Source organism: Hemiscyllium ocellatum, chromosome 48 (genome assembly GCF_020745735.1).
Source record: "Hemiscyllium ocellatum isolate sHemOce1 chromosome 48, sHemOce1.pat.X.cur, whole genome shotgun sequence".
Classification (NCBI taxonomy): domain Eukaryota; kingdom Metazoa; phylum Chordata; class Chondrichthyes; order Orectolobiformes; family Hemiscylliidae; genus Hemiscyllium; species Hemiscyllium ocellatum.
The window spans coordinates 18,947,651-18,966,685 of record NC_083448.1 but is presented as its reverse complement, the minus strand read 5'-3'; the positions used below and the strand labels follow the sequence as shown (position 1 = coordinate 18,966,685).

At 51.0% G+C, this 19,035-nt stretch overlaps 1 protein-coding gene across 2 annotated transcripts in view; it reads left to right on the top strand.

Annotated features, from left to right (window-relative positions):
* The window catches only part of gmcl1 (germ cell-less, spermatogenesis associated), a 58,271-nt gene that overhangs the window by 8,393 nt on the left and 30,843 nt on the right, over window positions 1–19,035 (top strand). For both annotated transcript variants that reach the window (XM_060856434.1, XM_060856435.1), the window contains exons 3-4: window positions 2,512–2,608; window positions 14,720–14,817. In XM_060856434.1, the coding sequence (XP_060712417.1) occupies window positions 2,512–2,608; window positions 14,720–14,817 (195 nt within the window). The remainder of the gene's footprint in view (window positions 1–2,511; window positions 2,609–14,719; window positions 14,818–19,035) is intronic.

The following is a 19,035-nucleotide window of genomic DNA, read 5'->3' as shown; positions in this document are numbered from 1 at the left end:
GTGGGAAAAGAGGTAATGATTTAAAAATATTTGGTCATGTTGTTCAGGGAAGGAAATCTGTCATTGCCCAATCCGGCTTCCATGTGACTGCTGACCTCCTGACCTTGAACTGCCTTCTGGGTAATCAGGGCTGAACAAGAAATGTTGGCCCAGCCAGTGACACCCTCTCCCCATGACCATGGTTTCAGAAAGGAGAGAGATTACAGCATGAGATCAAAACAGCCGCAAGGGCCATGCAGCTCTGGTCAGAGAGCCCAGAAGGAACTGAGAGAGGTTCAAACTCGGAGTCTGTTCAGGCTCCCAGCCATACTGCCAAGAGGACTGTCTGGGGAGAAGCTGCTCCTGCCTGGTACTGAGAGACCACACCTGGAGGGCTGAGTATTCAGGAAAGGATCTAATCCCTTCAGAAGCATCAGGGGAGGTTCACTCGATGGACCGTTCCCATGTAAGGGTTTCTTCTGAGGAAAGACCTGTACATATTGGATTTCTGAAAGATCACAGGGTATGTGACTGAAACACTGAATATCTGAAGGGGCCTGTTCCCCTGGACAGAGCGATTGAACACAAGGCCATGCTTGCAGAAGAGGAGTATCCCTTTTCAGATGGTGAAGAGGAGGAATGATTCCTCTCAGAAGATTGTTGGTTTAGAATTCTCTCTGCCCAGAAAGCAGCCAAGGCTCGGTCCTGGAGTCTCCACAGGGCTGAGTCATTCCTCCTCTGCATTGATGAGGGAGGGGAAAGGTTACCAAAGGGCAGACAATAAAATAAAGGTCAAAGAGAGATGAGCCAGCATCTGATGGTGTGTGGGAGCAGACTCGATGGGCTGAATGGTCTTCTGCAGTTCTCCTTCCATCAACTTGTGTTTTTTCTGCTGGAGGATAGATTAGAATTTACAACATGTCACCCCTCTCCCTGTCATGTGGAGCTGATTGGGGCTGGCTCCTATCTGGTTGTGCTGCCTCACCTGGCTGATCAGCTCTGCTTTGACTGAATAGATTCAGTGCAGTCTTTGCGAACAGCTCTTTTGGATGAATGTGAACTCTGCTGTGAATCATTGTTAATGATCAGCCCCTACCTGGGGTTTCCAAGTTTGCTGACAGCCTGCCTGATCTTCTGTATGGAGGAGGAGGAGACCCGGGGGTGGGGGGATGCTCGTCAGTTCACCTGGAGTTGAATTCCGGGTGAGCAGGAATGCCTCGAGTCTGTGATCAGGGACCGAGAGAAGTATTTGTTGCCATTTCAGGAGCTGCTGTGTTTTTTTTCGAACAATGCAGGAGTTGACAGAATTAGCTCTCTAATTATAAGGGGCCAAGAAATTGCACATTCTGACAAAAAGGAGGAGCAATTAAATGGAGACCATTGATGAGAAGGGGCCAATTACTGTGAGACTGCTGTATAATTTCACATACCACTAGAATCCCTGGGTAACACAGCTAACTTTCTTTTAAAGTGAGAGGGATATCCTTGCAGGGATTTGTGTTTTCAGTTTAAAGATGTTCAGAACCATTCGGTCATGACCAGCCTGGCGAAGCCTCCCCTCTGAAGGAGTCTGATGTTCTGGGAAATCAGCAGTGAATTCTTCCATGTGTCACATCACTGCATTCTTCTCCTTCGTTTCCCACAGACCTGAGAAGTTTCACTGAGTCAGGATCAGTCACTCCTCCTTCCGTACCGTACTATCGCCGTGAGACTCTGAATCCAGAGACCCGGCTTTCAATCCAGCTGTGACGTGATTGCAAACTTGAGCTTTCCAAATCTGGAATTGCCAGTTGAATGGTGACCATAAAACCAGTGTCAATTGTCAGGAAATCCCACCTGGTACACTCATGGGAAGGGAAGGGAATCTGCCATCCTTACCTAGCCTGACCGACATGTGACTCCAGACCACAGGGATGTGAAGGAATCGCAATTACCCTCTGAGTATTTGGGGATGAGCAGGAAATGCTGGCCCAGCCAGTGATGTGGTCGTTGCTGTTGAGAATGATCAGGCAAGTCCTTTGTTGGCTTGTGGGTCTGGAGTTGTCTGAATGCTCGGCCAGTTGACATAAGCCTGGGACTATCAGCAGCTGACCACAGGGTGAAGCTGTTCAGTGCTGATAGCAGTGGTCAAGGTGGACACTAACTGTGGAGCTGAATGTGTGCCACAGGCTGCCCACGCCAAGCATCCCTTTCTATTGCCCTGTTGACCCCCTCCCTCTGCCTTCCTGGGAGATGGAGTCCTGGCCCCATTGCTCTCCTCCATTTGACATAGCAAAGAAGCCAAGGGTCAAACCTCACTGAGGGACCAGTTCACCTCAAACCAACCTCTGTTTCCATCTCTCTCTCCTTCAGTCCTGTGGGTAGGTCACACTGGACTTGAAGTGTTAACTGTGCACTCTCTCCATCGATGCTACCAGATGTGCTGAGTTTCTGACCACATCGCACTAGCTGTAATTTTGTGTACTGTGGCTTGTCAGCAGCTAGGAAAGGCACCTAACCCGTGAATATTTTTGTTTGTTCTGTATTTTGCAGTCTGGCTACTTTTCAAGTATGTTCAGTGGGTCATGGAAAGAGTCCAACATGAGCTACATCGAACTGGAGATCCCTGACCAGAACATCGACACCGAGGGTACGTTTCTCTGTTGCAATGCTGGATCGAACAGGAACTACCAACACTGATGTGTCCTTTGAGAGTGGGAAGGCACAGCAATTGGGGTACAGTTTGCAGTTTACTAACAGTGTCTTCACTCAGGGTTGTCACTGTTTGTATCTCTCTACCCCGGGGGGTATTTGGTGTCCTGATGTGGCTGATGGTTAAGGCTGGATGGGTAAGTTGGTCTGTCAGGAAAGCGAGGGTTACAGTGAGCACATGTGAAAGCAGCTTGGAAGGCCAGGTTGAGACACGATGGTTTAGATTGTTGGAGCAGGCTCAGAGGGCTGTACTGTCTGCTCCCTCTGATAGGCATTATCATCGTTTGGCAGCAAACTCGTCTTGTCAGGTTTCTCCTGTTTTTTGTTCATGAGCCGTGGGAGTCACTGGCTGGGCCAGTGTTGATCTCTTGTCCCGAGTTGCCCCTTGTGAAGTGGGGGTGAGCTGCCTTCCTAAACCCCTGCAGTCCATGTGCTGTGGGTTGACCCACAAATCCCTTTGTGGGGGGACTTCCAGGATTGTGACCCAGTAACAGTGAAGGAACAGTGATATATTTCTCAGTCAGAATGGGGAGGGCTCAGGGGAACTTGCAGGGGGTGGTGTTCCCATGTATCTGCTGCCTTTGTCCTGCTGGATGGAAGTGGGCGTGGGTTGAGAAGGTGCTGCCTGAGGATCTTTGGTGAATTGCTGCAGTACATCATGGATGTAGTGTATACTGAGGGAGTAGATGCTTGTGGATGTGGTGCTAATCAAGTGGGGGCTTTGTCCGGGGTAGTGTCAAGCTTCTTGGACCTGCACTCATCCAGGCAAGTGAGGAGTATTCCATCCCACTCCTGACTTGGGACAGGCAATGGGGAGACAGGAGGTGTATTACTTGCTGCAGGATTCCCAGGCTCTGACCTGGTCACAGACCTGAATGAGATCTTCAGTTATGCTCCGAAACCCCTTCAGTGCAGGTCAACAGTTGAATGATCTCTCTTTGTAAGACAAACCACAATGGCCTAGGACTGTTCTGTGACACAGAAAGGTGGAGGGGTCATGTCTCCCCAAAGCAGGGTTGACGTGGAACACATTCCCAGTGGGTTTCACGCTGCACTTGGTTTGAATTTTCCAGATAAGAGCTGTGTTGATAGACACCACAGAAATAGCCCTCTTAGCAGTGACCAATTGGCATTCCGTAAAATGCAAGAGGTGTGTTTATCTGGCCCCTGTCACCAGCACTGGGTGACACACACCTCTTTGCGGCCACTGTAGCGTTTTTGAAGTGAAGCCATTGGAGCTGTGGAGCCCAACCTCAGGAAAGTCAGTCGGTGACTAATATCTGCATAACATCCACTGATGGGGAGAAAGCAATGGGCTGCAGCTACCCTGTGGCTTCATGCTGAGCAGGAAGCTCTCCCACACGGGCAGCTTGGAGGGATTTCCAGGGTCGGACTCAGTCATGAACATAACTAAGGCCTCTGTTTGCTCAGTTTGGCTGGATGGCTAGTTGACAAAGCAGGGTCATGGCAAAAGCATAGCTTTCCCAAACTGCAATATACAGAGCAGCACGGTGACTCAGTGGTTAGCACTGTTGCTTCATAGCGTGAGGGACCATAGTTTGATTCCAGGCTCAGGCTTTTAGTCTGTGTGGAGTTTGCACATTCTCCCCGTGTCTGCATGGGTTTCCTCTGGGTGCTCCAGTTTCCTCCCAGAGTCCAGATGTGCAGGTTAGGTGGATTGTCCATGCTAAACTGCCCATAGTGTCCAGGGATGTGGAGGCTGGGTGGGTTAGCCATGGGAAATGCAGGGTTACAGGGATACAATAGGGAGTGGTGGATTTGGATGGGATGTACTTCAGAGGGTCAGTGTGGAGTCGATGGGCTGAGTGGCCTGCTTCCACACTGTCAGGGTTCGATAATGCTGAGCTGAGAGCCCCTCAGTCCACAGAAAGGGATGTGACGCATGACACTACATGGTCTCATGACACAGTTGCTCTGATGGAGCAGCTGTCTGCCTGCCCTGTACTGGGAGCTTCAGCTGGGATCCTGTTCTCCCGGCTCGGCCATGTGATCTGTTTCCCATTCCCAGGTGTGAGCACAAGGTGACAAACTTCAAACAGCTGGAGCTGCCTCTTTTCCTCATGGTTTATGTTTTGAAGTGAAAGGCTTCAAGGTGCCCTGAAGAATGGGGCTGTTTGGCTGGCTGTGTCTCCGAAAGCTGCAGGTAGTTCACACCCGAGGCTGCTACTTGCTGCTCTCTGTCTCTCCCTCCCCTCCCCTCTTCCCCCCCCCCCCCCCCCCGTCTCTCTCTCCCCTCCCCCCCCCTCTGTTCCTCCCCCCCCTCTGTTCCTCTCCCCCCCCTCTGTTCCTCTCCCCCCCCTCTGTTCCTCTCCCCCCCCTCTGTTCCTCTCCCCCCCCCTCTGTTCCTCTCCCCCCCCTCTGTTCCTCTCCCCCCCCTCTGTTCCTCTCCCCCCCCTCTGTTCCTCTCCCCCCCCTCTGTTCCTCTCCCCCCCCTCTGTTCCTCTCCCCCCCCTCTGTTCCTCTCCCCCCCCTCTGTTCCTCTCCCCCCCCTCTGTTCCTCTCCCCCCCCCCCTGTTCCTCTCCCCCCCCTCTGTTCCTCTCCCCCCCCTCTGTTCCTCTCCCCCCCCTCTGTTCCTCTCCCCCCCGTCTGTTCCTCTCCCCCCCCTCTGTTCCTCTCCCCCCCCTCTGTTCCTCTCCCCCCCCTCTGTTCCTCTCCCCCCCCTCTGTTCCTCTCCCCCCCCCTCTGTTCCTCTCCCCCCCCCTCTGTTCCTCTCCCCCCCCCTCTGTTCCTCTCCCCCCCCTCTGTTCCTCTCCCCCCCCTCTGTTCCTCTCCCCCCCCTCTGTTCCTCTCCCCCCCCCTCTGTTCCTCTCCCCCCCCTCTGTTCCTCTCCCCCCCCTCTGTTCCTCTCCCCCCCCTCTGTTCCTCTCCCCCCCCTCTGTTCCTCTCCCCCCCCTCTGTTCCTCTCCCCCCCCTCTGTTCCTCTCCCCCCCCTCTGTTCCTCTCCCCCCCCTCTGTTCCTCTCCCCCCCCTCTGTTCCTCTCCCCCCCCTCTGTTCCTCTCCCCCCCCTCTGTTCCTCTCCCCCCCCTCTGTTCCTCTCCCCCCCCTCTGTTCCTCTCCCCCCCCTCTGTTCCTCTCCCCCCCCTCTGTTCCTCTCCCCCCCCTCTGTTCCTCTCCCCCCCCTCTGTTCCTCTCCCCCCCCTCTGTTCCTCTCCCCCCCCTCTGTTCCTCTCCCCCCCCTCTGTTCCTCTCCCCCCCCTCTGTTCCTCTCCCCCCCCTCTGTTCCTCTCCCCCCCCTCTGTTCCTCTCCCCCCCCTCTGTTCCTCTCCCCCCCCTCTGTTCCTCTCCCCCCCCTCTGTTCCTCTCCCCCCCCTCTGTTCCTCTCCCCCCCCTCTGTTCCTCTCCCCCCCCTCTGTTCCTCTCCCCCCCCTCTGTTCCTCTCCCCCCCCTCTGTTCCTCTCCCCCCCCTCTGTTCCTCTCCCCCCCCTCTGTTCCTCTCCCCCCCCTCTGTTCCTCTCCCCCCCCTCTGTTCCTCTCCCCCCCCTCTGTTCCTCTCCCCCCCCTCTGTTCCTCTCCCCCCCCTCTGTTCCTCTCCCCCCCCTCTGTTCCTCTCCCCCCCCTCTGTTCCTCCCCCCCCCCTCTGTTCCTCCCCCCCCCCTGTTCCTCCCCCCCCCCTCTGTTCCTCCCCCCCCCCTCTGTTCCTCCCCCCCCCCTCTGTTCCTCCCCCCCCCCTCTGTTCCTCCCCACCTCCCTCTGCTCCTCCCCCCCCCCTCTGTTCCTCCCCCCCCCCCTCTGTTCCCCCCTTCCCTCTGTTCCCCCCTTCCCTCTGTTCCCCCCTTCCCTCTGTTCCCCCCGTGTGTCCCCCTCTCTCTGTGTGTCCCCCGTGTCTCCCCCCCCGCCCCCGTGTTCCCCCCCTCTCTGTGTCTCTTTTCTTCTCTTTTATTCTTTCTCTCTCTTTCTCTCAGCACTACATCCGTTGAATGCGAGCAGGAAGAGAGAGAGAGAGTGAGAGAGACTGCTTCAGGGTGAACATGCAATAGGCAGACATTGTAGTTATTCTGGTGCAGCTATTTACGGACCCCTTGAACAGGTCAAATTATCATGAAACCTGCGGGGATGCTTCATGAAGGGAACAAAGCCTACGTTTTCTGCCTACGCCTCAGAGATTAGCTTTGAAATGACTTCCTTTTTATTTGCACCCTTTCCAGGGTGTAAGAGAACTGAGAGTGCAGGAGAGAGAGCCCTGGCTGCCCTCAGTGCTGTGGAGGACACCATTAACCCTGAAAAGCTCCTAACCTTGGCCGCTGCCTCCCTGCCAGACCCTTTCCCCAGACAGGGTGGTGGGGGTATGGAAATGGCTGCCTGAGTTGGGAGTGGAGACAGAGACACCATTCGATAAGATGGGTGACTGGCCTGAGTTTTGTGGGCCACCTTTCAGATTGGTTGTATTCGTGTGTTTCAAGAGAGCCTCCTGTACGTGGGGAGGGGTCATGCGTAGAAGGCAAACACATGTCGGGCTGCATTGTGTCATTCAAACCCAACGTCACCAAGAGCATCACACTTCACTCGTCAGCTTGGCATCAGAATTCCCTCAGGAGTGTTGGATGTCAGTTTCTTGACCTCCCTTTGGACTATTTCCTGAGTGGCTTTTGAACTCTGACCCCTGTTATTTTGGAAGTAGCTCTTTGAAGGCTTGTGACCTGAGAGACGGTGTTGTGGGCATTCTGGCCCTGACCTGACAGTCTGGTTATCCACTGCTGCTATTCCCATGGTTAGGCAGTTGCTAAAGCATAAGCTGCCAAAATGCAAATTACAGTTTCAGGGCATGCTTGGAATCCAGTGAGTCAACAGCATTCAGACATTTTTATTTGTTTTAATGGGTTGCTTAGGTGTGCAGCACAGGGCCTTGGAGGATTCTGAAGTGTGTGACTTTATAGATGTCAGCTTGCTGTTAGTTTGGGAAGTGGAAAAAGTTCTTTCGCCACTTGAGCTTGCTTCAAGGTTGAATTCAGTTAGAGCTGACGTTTGCTTTCGTTCTTGTGATTCAGAGTTGCCTATCCCTCAACACCCTGCCGTGACATCAGTGCCTTCAGTGTTTCTTACTTCTACAGTGATTAAGGAAAGGACACCACCCCGTGATGAGAAAGCAGCTTCCAACTCTCACTCTGAAGGAGTTGTTGTGTTTTGAATGTTCTTCCCATTTCCCGAATGAGATTGGATGTGAGAGGTTGGTGGGCTGGGGGCTCAGCGGTGGCGACAGTATGTTGCTGATGGCTATGGGGCTTCCCCCTGCCCCAAGCTTGACGTGGAGTGATGCCCTTGAAGCTGAGTGATCACCCTGAAGGAGCGAGCCTCGCCGAGAATATTTTGTTCTGAAGAAGTGTGTGAAACATTGACTCTGTTCCTCTCTGCACAGACACTGTCAGAGCTGCTCAGTTTCTCCAGCATGCTGTGTTTGGTTCACGTGTTCGGTATTCTGCCTTCAGTTTCCCAGCACAGCTGGGTTTGCTGTATACAGCCTTACAAATTCCTTCAACGTTTGCAACATATTGAGCAAGTCATCAGTCAACCTGTTAAACGCCAAGTAGCACAAACCGAGTTTATACAAATGTTCCTCCTGATTTAATCCATTCAAGCTGGTGACTCTGCATTCTATTACTCACTGTCAAACTATTACATTACCCAACAAAGGGAAGAACTGAAATCGAACATTGGATTCTGACCATCCAATCATAGAGCTGGACAGCATGGAAACAACCCCTTTCGTCCATCCCATCCACACACACCAATTACTCCAATCCCATTTGTCAGCATTTGGCCCATATTCCTCATGTACCCATCCAGATGCTTTTTAAATGTTGCAATTGTAGCCTCCACCACTTCCTCTGGCAGCTCATTCCATACACGCACCACCCTCTGTGTGAAACATTTGTCCCCTTAGGTCCCTTCTAAATCTTTCCCATCTTATCTTGAACCCATGCCTTCTAGTTTCATACTCCACAACTCCAGGAAAAAGAAACCTTGTCTATTTACCTATCCATGCCCATTGTGATTTTGTAAACCTCTGTCAGGTCATCCCTTAGCCTCCAATGCTCCAGGGAAAACAGCCCCAACCTGTTCAGCCTCTCCCAATAGGTCAATCCTTCCAACCCCAGGTGAAGGGGTAATGTAGGGGAATGGGACTGGGTGGGTTGCTCTTTGGAGGGTCGGTGTGGACTTGTTGGGCCAAAGGGCCTGTTTCCACACTGTAAGTAATCTCCTCTAAAAACCTGCACTCTAGGGTCTATTTGTTCATAACAGTCCCTTGGACCTCAACGTGAAGTGTATAAATCCAGCTCTGATTTGTCTTTCCAAACTTCAGCACCTGACGTTGATCTAAATTCTAATCCATCTACAACCCAATCAAAGTTTTACCTGCACATCCACTAATATCATTTATTGTATCCGTTGCTCCCGATGCGGTCTCCTCTACATTGGGGAGATGGGGCACTTCCTAGCAGAGCGCTTCAGGGAACATCTCCGGGACACCCGCACCAATCAACCACACCGCCCCGTGGCCCAACATTTCAACTCCCCCTCCCATTCTGATGAGGATGTGGAGGTCCTGGGCCTCCTTCACCGCTGCTCCCTCACCACCAGACGCCTGGAGGAAGAACGCCTCATCTTCCACCTCGGAACACTTCAACCCCAGGGCATCAATGTGGACTTCAACAGTTTCCTCATTTCCCCTTCCCCCACCTCACCCGAGTTCCAAACTTCCAGCTCAGCACTGTCCCCATGACTTGTCCGGACATGTCCGACCTGCCTATCTCCTTTTCCACCTATCCACTCCTCCCTCTCCTCCCTGATCTATCACCTTCATCCCCTCCCTCACTCACCCATTGTACTCTATGCTACTTTCTCCCCACCCCCACCCTCCCCTAGCTTATCTCTCCACGCTTCAGGCTCACTGCCTTTATTCCTGATGAAGGGCTTTTGCATCGATTTCGCTGCACTTTGGATGCTGCCTGAACAGCTGTGCTCTTCCACACCCACTGATCCAGAATCTGGTTTCCAGCATCTGCAGCCATTGGTTTTACCGAGTTGATGTTCACAACCTGCCTGATTTCAGTTCCCGGCGAAGCTTTCGAGGAGCAGTTTTGGGTGGGTGTGGAACAGGAGCTGGTTCTGATGTCTCAGCCACAGGCTCCAAATGGCATTCTTCTCCTCGGATTGCAACACAACCATGTGATTGCATTCTTGAGATTACTCACTGGGAACGAGCAGCGTTTTGTTAACATTCTCATCTTACAAATAACACCCACAAGGAGAGAATTAGGTGCAAATTGTTGCATTGTTAGGTAGGAAAATGAGTGAAGATATAAATTTAGTCAAAATGATTTATTTGCAAGGAGGTAATTCAATTTTGTACCGTTCTGCACATGAGCATCCAGTTGGATTTTGTATTTCACTGCTACAGGCTAATTCATTCTGCTTTGTCTCAATTTATCAGAATGTGAGCAATACTTCCTTTGAAAGATGAGAAGCATTCATATTTTATTCACCTATTATTTCTGGAATCAAATGTAAATTTCCAAAGTTGCTGATGACCGTACACTTACTGTCTCATGGAAGAACAGAGTGCAACTTCTTCTGTTTTGCAACTGTTTTTTCACTTCCTGGATTTATAACTAAAAAAGGTCTTTCTCTGTTCATGTCCTATTTAAAATCCTGATTCCTGATGAAGGGCTTATGCTCGAAACGTCGAATTCTCTATTCCTGAGATGCTGCCTGGCCTGCTGTGCTTTAACCAGCAACACATTTGCAGCTGTGATCTCCAGCATCTGCAGACCTCATTTTTTACTCCTATTTAAAATCCACTGGATTTGAAGTGATTTCTATTAAAAGATGAGCATGCAGCAGGAGTAAGGGCGGCACAGTGGTTAGCACTGCTGCCTCACAGCGCCAGAGACCTGGGTTCAATTCCCACCTCAGGCGACTGACTGTGTGGAGTTTGCACATTCTCCCCGTGTCTGCGTGGGTTTCCTCCGGGTGCTCCGGTTTCCTCCCACAGTCCAAAGATGTGCAGGTCAGGTGAATTGGCCCGTAGTGTTAGGTAAGGGGTAGATGTAGGGGTATGGGTGGGTTGCGCTTCGGCGGGTCGGTGTGGACTTGTTGGACCGAAGGGCCTGTTTCCACACTGTAAGTAATCTAATTTAATCAAGTAAGTAATCTAATCTGATCTGTCATGGTTAGCTCCACCATTTTGAATGATCATTCTTTTCGAAGTTACTCTCCGCTTGCTCCCCATCAGTTTTCTCATTGTTGGAGGTTTGTCATGTGATCTCATGTAAAATCATCCATTACTGAGACCACACATGGCACAACTCGTTTGCAAGTGTTGGAATAAAGTTTGGAGCTGCATTTAGCCTGCCTTATGGATGGTTACACTACGTAGCAACTCCCAGAACAAGGCCATCCACATCCCTGTGGAGACGTGCACTTCACAATCTCTTGTCATGTCGGAAAGATTGTTTTTTCTGTTTTTATTCCAGCAAACTGAACAACCTGTCACACTGGTCCCACTTGACATTTGTCTTCCATCTGCCATGTTGCGGCGTGTTCAGTTAGCCTGTCCGCGTCATCATGAAACCGCCTCCTCACAATTTCCTCTCTCCCACGGTGGTGTTGCCAGTGAGTTGGAGATACTGCGTTTGGTCCCGCTGACTCAGTGCTGAGTAGAGATGGTGAATAGCTGGGGTCCAAGCACTCAGCCTTGTGGTACACCACCAGGAGCAGCCGACCATCCTGAGAATGATCTGTTCATTGCTTCTCCCAGCTTTGTGTTTTCACTCATTCTCAATCTGTACTTCGTATATCACCCCCCCCCCCCAATCCCATGGGCTTTAAATCTCTGGTGTGCCACATTGTCTAAAGCCTTCTAGACAGCCAAATATAACCAGACTTCCATTGATCTGTAGTCCACGTGACATCCTCAACCAAAAACCTCTCAACAGGTTGGTCAAACATCCTTTTCCCCTCCACAAGCCCACATTGACTCTGCCTAATTTGACCAGGCTTTTGGAAGTGTCCAATGAATAACTCCTTTACAGTGGATTATCACACATCATTCAGACAGACATCAGGTCATGGTCTGCAGTTTGTCATTCTCCATCGCTTCTTAAATAGCCTGACAACTTTTGCTGCTTTCAATCTTAGAGGAACCTTTCCAGAATTCATAAAATTAGAAAGGTCATCACCAATTCATACACTGTTCCTCCCTCCACCTCCTGTTAACACTGTGGGGTGCAGCTCCCCTGATCCAGCGCATTCATTAATCTTTGTTCCAGTTGACTTGTCAACCACCACCTCTTCACCACCTTCATTCAGTTGCTCAGTTCAATTCACCTCTTAGCTATCAAACGTTTGTGTGAAGAGAGAAACAAAAGAATTGTTTTGCTTCTGCCATTTCTCTGTTGTCTTGTGTTCATCAAAAAAAGTCCACATTTACCCCCTGGAAATCATTTCTTTTAACACAGCTTAGGGGGAGGCCTGTCAGGACTGGAGGAGGTTCCAGGGATAGTGATGGATGTAGGGGCTGGAGGACGATACAGAGATGGGGAGAAGTGTAGGGACTGGAGCAGGTGAGAGAAAGAGGGAGGGATGGGGGTAGGGGCTGGAGGAGGTTTGAGATTGGGGATATGTAAGGCTAGAGAGGAACCTGAACACAGAAGAAGTTTAAAACTCATCAGTTTGGTAACCAGTGTGTATCGGTGTGCACTGTCAGTGATGTTTGAGTCACATTGATTGTGAATTCAGGCCCTTGTTCTCAATGAATTCCACTTCACTGATTGGGAGTTTTGACACACTCCAGTGTGTGAGATTATTGAGCTTCTCTGCTCCTTCCCTCTGCCGAAGGAGAATGTAGTCAGAGCTCTACATGCTGGTTGGTACACACGAGAGAGGAACAAACACACCAAGTGACCCTGGCCTTGTGACGACATTTTGAAGGGTTCTGCATTGGCAGAGATTTGGGTCATCCAGGGGATGTGACAGGTGTTAGTGCAATTCACCTTGTTGCCTTGCTGTTTCCTGGACTGGATATAGTTGGGAGCAGGCAGAGAGTGGGGTTTCCTGAGGCCCCGTCACTGCCTGGAGGTCCTGTCAGGATTGGCACTCGGGAGCAGAGTTGCTGTTTACTCTGAGTGGCTTCTGCCCAGTTTGAATCTCCTGTGTTTGGAGAGATTGTTTGTTTTGGTAACTCCCAGCACAGGGATCTATAGGGAGCTGCAACTTGAGAAAGGTAGGAGGAAGCAAGCATCATTTTGGGTTGTCAGGGGGCCCGGAAGGATTGCAACCCCACTTGGGTGACCAGTTCCAGTGTCAGTGGTTCACTTCCTGCGAACCCACCGAATTTTGTTTGCTTTTCACCTTGGATGCTTCAACAGTTACCCGACAGCACTGCGGTCCTATTTACTGAGTCTGCTCATCCCCTGTTGTTGGTTTGCAGTCTGTGCAGTGGAGCATTTCCCAGCTGGATTGGTCAGTCAGACAAGGACAAGTGAGAGCTGGCCAAATGTTGTTAGTCTACTCAGAGTAACTCCAGCATTTTCTCAACACTCCACCCCCATGAACATCACAGAGCTGGGAGGGGGGAAGCAGACACTGCAGGGCAGTACCTTGGTCTGACTGGGAACTAGGAACAGCCTGGGAACGAGCTTTCCATTTTTACCTCCAATGCTTTTCCTGGTTGAGGGTGTAGGGAAAGCCTTCCCCCTTGAGCTCATTCTCAGGCAGAGTCCATGATCCGTGATTGAATGATTGGAATGAAGATGGTCTGGGAATGGCAGGCGAGGTGGTGTGCTCCATCTGCCACCTGGAGCACAGTATCACTGCAAGAGTGTGTTTTGGGTTCTGAGCTGAGATCCGAGACAGAGACACAGCAGGGAAATCAGCAAAGGGAGAAGGTATATGGGCCCTTCCGTCCACTAACGGGCTGGGACAGGAGGATAGCACTGTTCACCCAGATGCAGAGATGATGGCTAGCATGGTCTCCTCATCTTCCACCACCACCACCACCACACTGTGGCACTGCAGTCATGTTCCTGGTGGGGCGGGGAGGAATATTACGTACTGTTCTGTTCTGCCCGGAACGTTATCTCATGCTCTTTCTCTCTTTAGTAAGTTGCGTCCTGGAGGGGGGTTGCTGACCATGAGTAACACACCTCCTGACTCCGCAAAGACTCGATGCCATCTGTAAGGCACAAGACAGGAGTGCGATGGAAAACTCCCCACTTCCTAGAACACACAAGCTGCTTGGCACCATCCAGGACAAAGCAGTCACTTGATTGGTACCTCATTCACAAACATCCGCTCCCTCTACCACCGATGCTCTGTATGTCTACAAGATACACTGCCGTAATTCACCAAAGACCCTCAGGCAGCACCTTCCAAACCCACGAACACTTCTATCTGGAAGGACAAGGGCAGCAGATACATGGAAACACCGCCCCCTGCAGGTTCACCTCCAAGCCACTCCCCATCCTGACTTGGAAATATATCGCCGTTCCTTCAGTGTTGCCGGATCAAAATCCTGGGAATTCCCTCCCAAGGGCATTGTGGGTCTACCTACAGCACATGGACTGCAGTGGTTCAAGAAGGCAGCTCACCCCCACCTTCTCAAGGGGCAACTAGGGACATGGTAATAAAGATGGGCCCAGCTAGTGATTCCCACATCCCATGAGTGAATCATGAAAAAGTTCCACATTTAAAAACAGGATGACAAAGGGAATGATCTCTGGCTCACTTCCAGAGGGACAGGGTCAGACGTGAAAGAGTCCAAAGGCGGTGGACAAAGACTGTTTTGGTTAGTGGTTGCTTGGCACTTGTTCTGGGAGCACCATCCTGCTGAATGAGGGCTGCACAAAAATGGTGTCGACAGGGGAAATAGATTGAGAGAAAATGTCGGTTGATCCCAGGACTCTGTTGTGGTACATGTCATGAATATCATCGCATTTGTGCCCAGAATCCTGCTGATTTGAGGAATCGGGCTGAATTCCAAGTGCTGTGTATGTGGGATGTTGAACTTCTATTCCGTTCTCCTCCTGCAGCTCTGCAAGTGGCTTTTGGCTCGCTGTACCGAGATGATGTCTTAATTCATCCCAGTCGCGTGGTGACCATTCTGGCAGCAGCCTGCATGCTACAGCTGGTAAGATACACCGGGATAGTCTGTTGGTCTCAATTCAAAGATGGTTGTTGCTTTTTCTCTTGCCTCAGTGTTTGCAAGCATAGACCATCCTCACCCCCTGAGCCCTGCCTATTTCTGTCACTTCCTTCACCTCCAGCACTTTCCAAGATCAGCACATGCCTCATTCTGTTCTCTCGAGACTCCTTCACCTTCATCACTTTGCTCCTGGTGGCTCTGCTTCTAGACACTGGAATGCACTGCACACACTCCTGTCCTGATTAGAAGCTGACATGAAATCCCCTCGAGCTTATCTCTCCATGCTTCCAGCTCACTGCCTTTATTCCTGATGAAGGGCTTTTGCCCGAAACATCGATTTCGCACCTTGTTGGATGCTGCCTGAACTGCTGTGCTCTTCCAGCACCACTGATCCAGAACCTGGTTTCCAGCATCTGCAGCCATTGTTTTTACCTCTATGAAAACTTCACTGTTTGACCAGGGGTGTTTTTGGTCTTTCTGAACTGTATTTGTTTCTGTGACTCTGTATCCTCGTGCTCCCATGCTGTGTGTTGGCAGGTTCAGGGTGTTCAGTGAATGTACGGTCCCTTTGTTGTACTGTATCAGAGGATTGGAAGGAATACCTGACTGACCGGTGAACCATGTTGTCGTGAGTCCTAGTTAATTTTATGATAGTTCCTTTTGCAGTGTTTCTGGGAGAAGGCAGAATATTGTATGGGACCAGCAGACAATGCTATAGAGTGAGACAAGTTCGGGTATCTGCTAAGCTGACCATGGAGCTGAGCTAACTACATGTGCTGTTACAGATGGTGCTGGGTTTCATCCACTCCCCCCAGCTATAATCAGCTGGAGAGGGACAGAGGGAGTCAGTCTTGCTGCTGTGCTCTGCCTCTCGTGGTGACCGGATATAAGGCAGTTCTGACTGGCACTTCACAGGCAGCACATCCAAACAGCCCCAAGGGCCCAAGGGTTTCTGACCCCCTCCCCCACCTCCCCAGGCAGCCAGGAGGCAGGTGTGATGGACTGTTAGAAAGGAGGAGAGGGAGCTGCATTGCCAGAGCTCACCATGAAGTGACAATGCTAGAGCAGTTCAAATCAGGCATCTGTTCGAGTCCAGAATTGGGAAAGGTCAGAGATCTCCGAATGCTGTGAGGATGCTGGGGTGCAGGAGCTAAATGTGATGAGAGGTTTCTCACAGAGTTGCTGTCAGTTCCCATGCCTGTGTCAGTCATTGAGAGTGCACATGTTTCCTGCCTACTGCTGGTCACAGGGAGCTCACATCGCATCAGTGAGTTGTGTCAGCTCCTTGCCTTTGTCCCCTTCTGTTAGAGAGGAAAGCTGCTATATTTGGCTTTTTCCAGCTCCCTCCCTCACTGGGAGATGCAGGCCGTTGCTAGGATACCACTCCACAGGCCTCCAGTGCATCAGCAGTGACAGCCTGTTTGCTGTGAGACTCCGTGCTTGGATGTGCAGCCTGTTTACTCCAGCTCAGAGAGCTGGCTGACAGTTCCAGGGGCTCACAACATCAGGTCAGGTCAGGTCAGGTCAGAGATCCGGCCGGAATCAGGGAGCTGGGGGAAGCATTGCCACGGAATATGGTTCAGACCAGCACACACAACGCATTAGGATCAAACCCAATCTCTTCCCCTATGCATCCAAGTTCACTTTGATCAGCACTGATTGGTTAGGCTGGGACTGGCTCTGGGGAAGATATACAAGGTGGAAGCCTTCCCAGAAATCAAGTACTTTGGAGCTATCTGTGTGGAGATGGTCAGTGAAGGACCATCACAATCATACAGTCAATAATAAGCCTTCAGACTGACATGAAACCTTGCCCAGTGAGTGATGAGGATGGAGAGTGGTTTGCAGACAGAACACAGGTCCATTTTCAAGTCACATTTGCACGATCCAGGAGAGAGGGAGATGATGAGGCTAAGGAGACCCATGCATCAACGATTTCAGCGCAGACCACTTCAGCTGGATTGCATCGAACAGGAATTAGGGGTAACCTTGGGAGGTGAAACCACTCCTTCAGAGGAGCTGGAAGCTCACTGACTGTATCAGTCACTCATGGGATATGGGTGTGACCACACAGTACCCTGGGGAACGTGCTGGTGAACTGTGTTCTTAAACTGCTGCTCCAGGATTCTGACCCAGTGACAGTGAAGGAACGGCGAGATATTTCCAAATCAGGATGGGGAGGCACTGGGAGGGCAACTTGCAGGGGGTGGTATTCCTCTGTACCTGCTGCCCTTGGCCTCCTTCATGGTACTAGTTGTGGGTTTGGAAATTGTTGTTGAAGCATCTCTAGTGAATTTTTGCGGGGCATCTTGTCGTTGGTGCACTCTGCTGTGACAGAGGGTCAGCAATGGAGTGGTTGCCAATCAAGTGGCTGCTTTGACCTGGATGGGGGTACGTTTCTTGCGTGTTGTTGGAGCTGCCCCTATCCAGGCAAGTGGGGAGTATTGCATCCCACTCTTTTTTTTTGTGGAAGGGTTTTGGGGAGTCAGGAGGTGTCATACTTGCTGCAGGATTCTCAGACCTGCTCTTGGAACCAGTGTGTTTATGTGGTCAGTCCAGTGGAGTTTCTGGTGCACGGTAATGCCCAGGATGTTGACAGTGGGGGATTCAGTGGGAACAGTGATGTTGAATGTTAAGGGCCAGTGGTTTGATTCTCGTGTTTGTGAGGGAGGATGGGCCACACTTACCTGGAGAGGGGATGGGTGAATGAGTAGAGAGATCTCCCAGCTGCCAATGATGACACAGTGGAGTAATAGCCAATGCCCAACAGTGCTTGGCTTCTGTTTGGAAGCATTCCGGTTTCTCTTGGTTCACGAGGAATGTTGCAAAATCTCTTTCCCCATTGAGTCGACAGCTCCAGTTCACATTGTGAGTCCAGTTTGGATAATTGTCCAAAGCAGGATATCCAGACTTCCCAAAATTGGGAAAGGATGTGTCCCCAGTGGATTTGGATCCTGCTCCCTGTCTGAATGGTTGGCATTTCCTCATTGCTGTCCGGACTGTGTTGGGATGGGGGTGTACACACATGTTTTCCAGCAGGAGTGAGCAGACACCCAGTTGGGTTTACCATATCCCCACAGGCCCTGAATGAGGGGAACGTCTGAGTCTCTCCTGTGAGGATATTTGTAAAGTTGGAATCCCTCCCCTCCAGGGGGCAATGTGCTTACCCAGTGGGGACTGGGTGTTTGATCCATTTCCCATGTAGCTGGAGCAGCTAGCCCCTTTACCTGGGTGGTTCACAACTCGGTGCACTGTGAGGAACAATGAGCTGGATTCACCCATTGTCACTTTGGAAGAGCAATGGGAAAATGATTGAGGTGGATGTGTTGTGTGAGCAACTGTGCAATGGGTTCCTTATTGACAGCAGCTCTCATTGTTAGATCAAGCCCATCATTGTGAACACAGGAAGTTGTCTCAGTGCAGCACACCTTTTCACTGTGGGACATCACACTGAGGTTGGACAGGATGTTGGTGCACTCTCTCCTGGAGTACTGGGTGCAGTTCTGCTCGCTCTGTGATCAGAAGGATCCCATTACACTGGACAGGGTTCAGAGAATGAAGGGTTTGCGTTATAAGGAGAGGCTGGATAGGCTGGGACTTTTTCACTGGAGTGTTGGAGGGTGAGAGGGTTATAAAATCACAAGGGGCATGGATTGCATGAACGCCAGTGTCATTTGCCGAGGGTGGGGGATTTCAAGCCTAGGGGCAGGTTTTTAAGGTGATAGAAACAAGATGTGAAAATACATGAGGGCCACCTTTGTTTTTACCAGGAGAGAGTGGTTCATGTGTGGTCTGACCTTCCTGAGGATGTGGTGGAGGATGCAGGTACAGGGACAACATTTAAAAGGTATTTGGGTAAGTTGATGAACCAGAAATGTTTGCAGGGATATGAGCTGAGAGCAGGCAGGTGGGATATGAGCTGAGTGTGGGATGAAAGTTGGATCGAGAGCTCTGTTTCCATTGATGCCTGGTGTTCAGATGTGTGTTACAGGTGAGCACTGGCAGGGACCCATCCACCTGAGGGGTTAGGAGGGGAACGTCCAGCTGTATGGCTGTGTCGCCTCAGTGAAATGGCTGTTGGGTCAGTGAAGCTTTTGAATAAAGGTGAAGTACTCCATGTGCTGTTTCTCTGAAATGAAATCAGAAGCTCGGCAGGTCCAGCAGCATCTGTGCGGAGCAGGGTTTGACTTCAGTATGAATGAT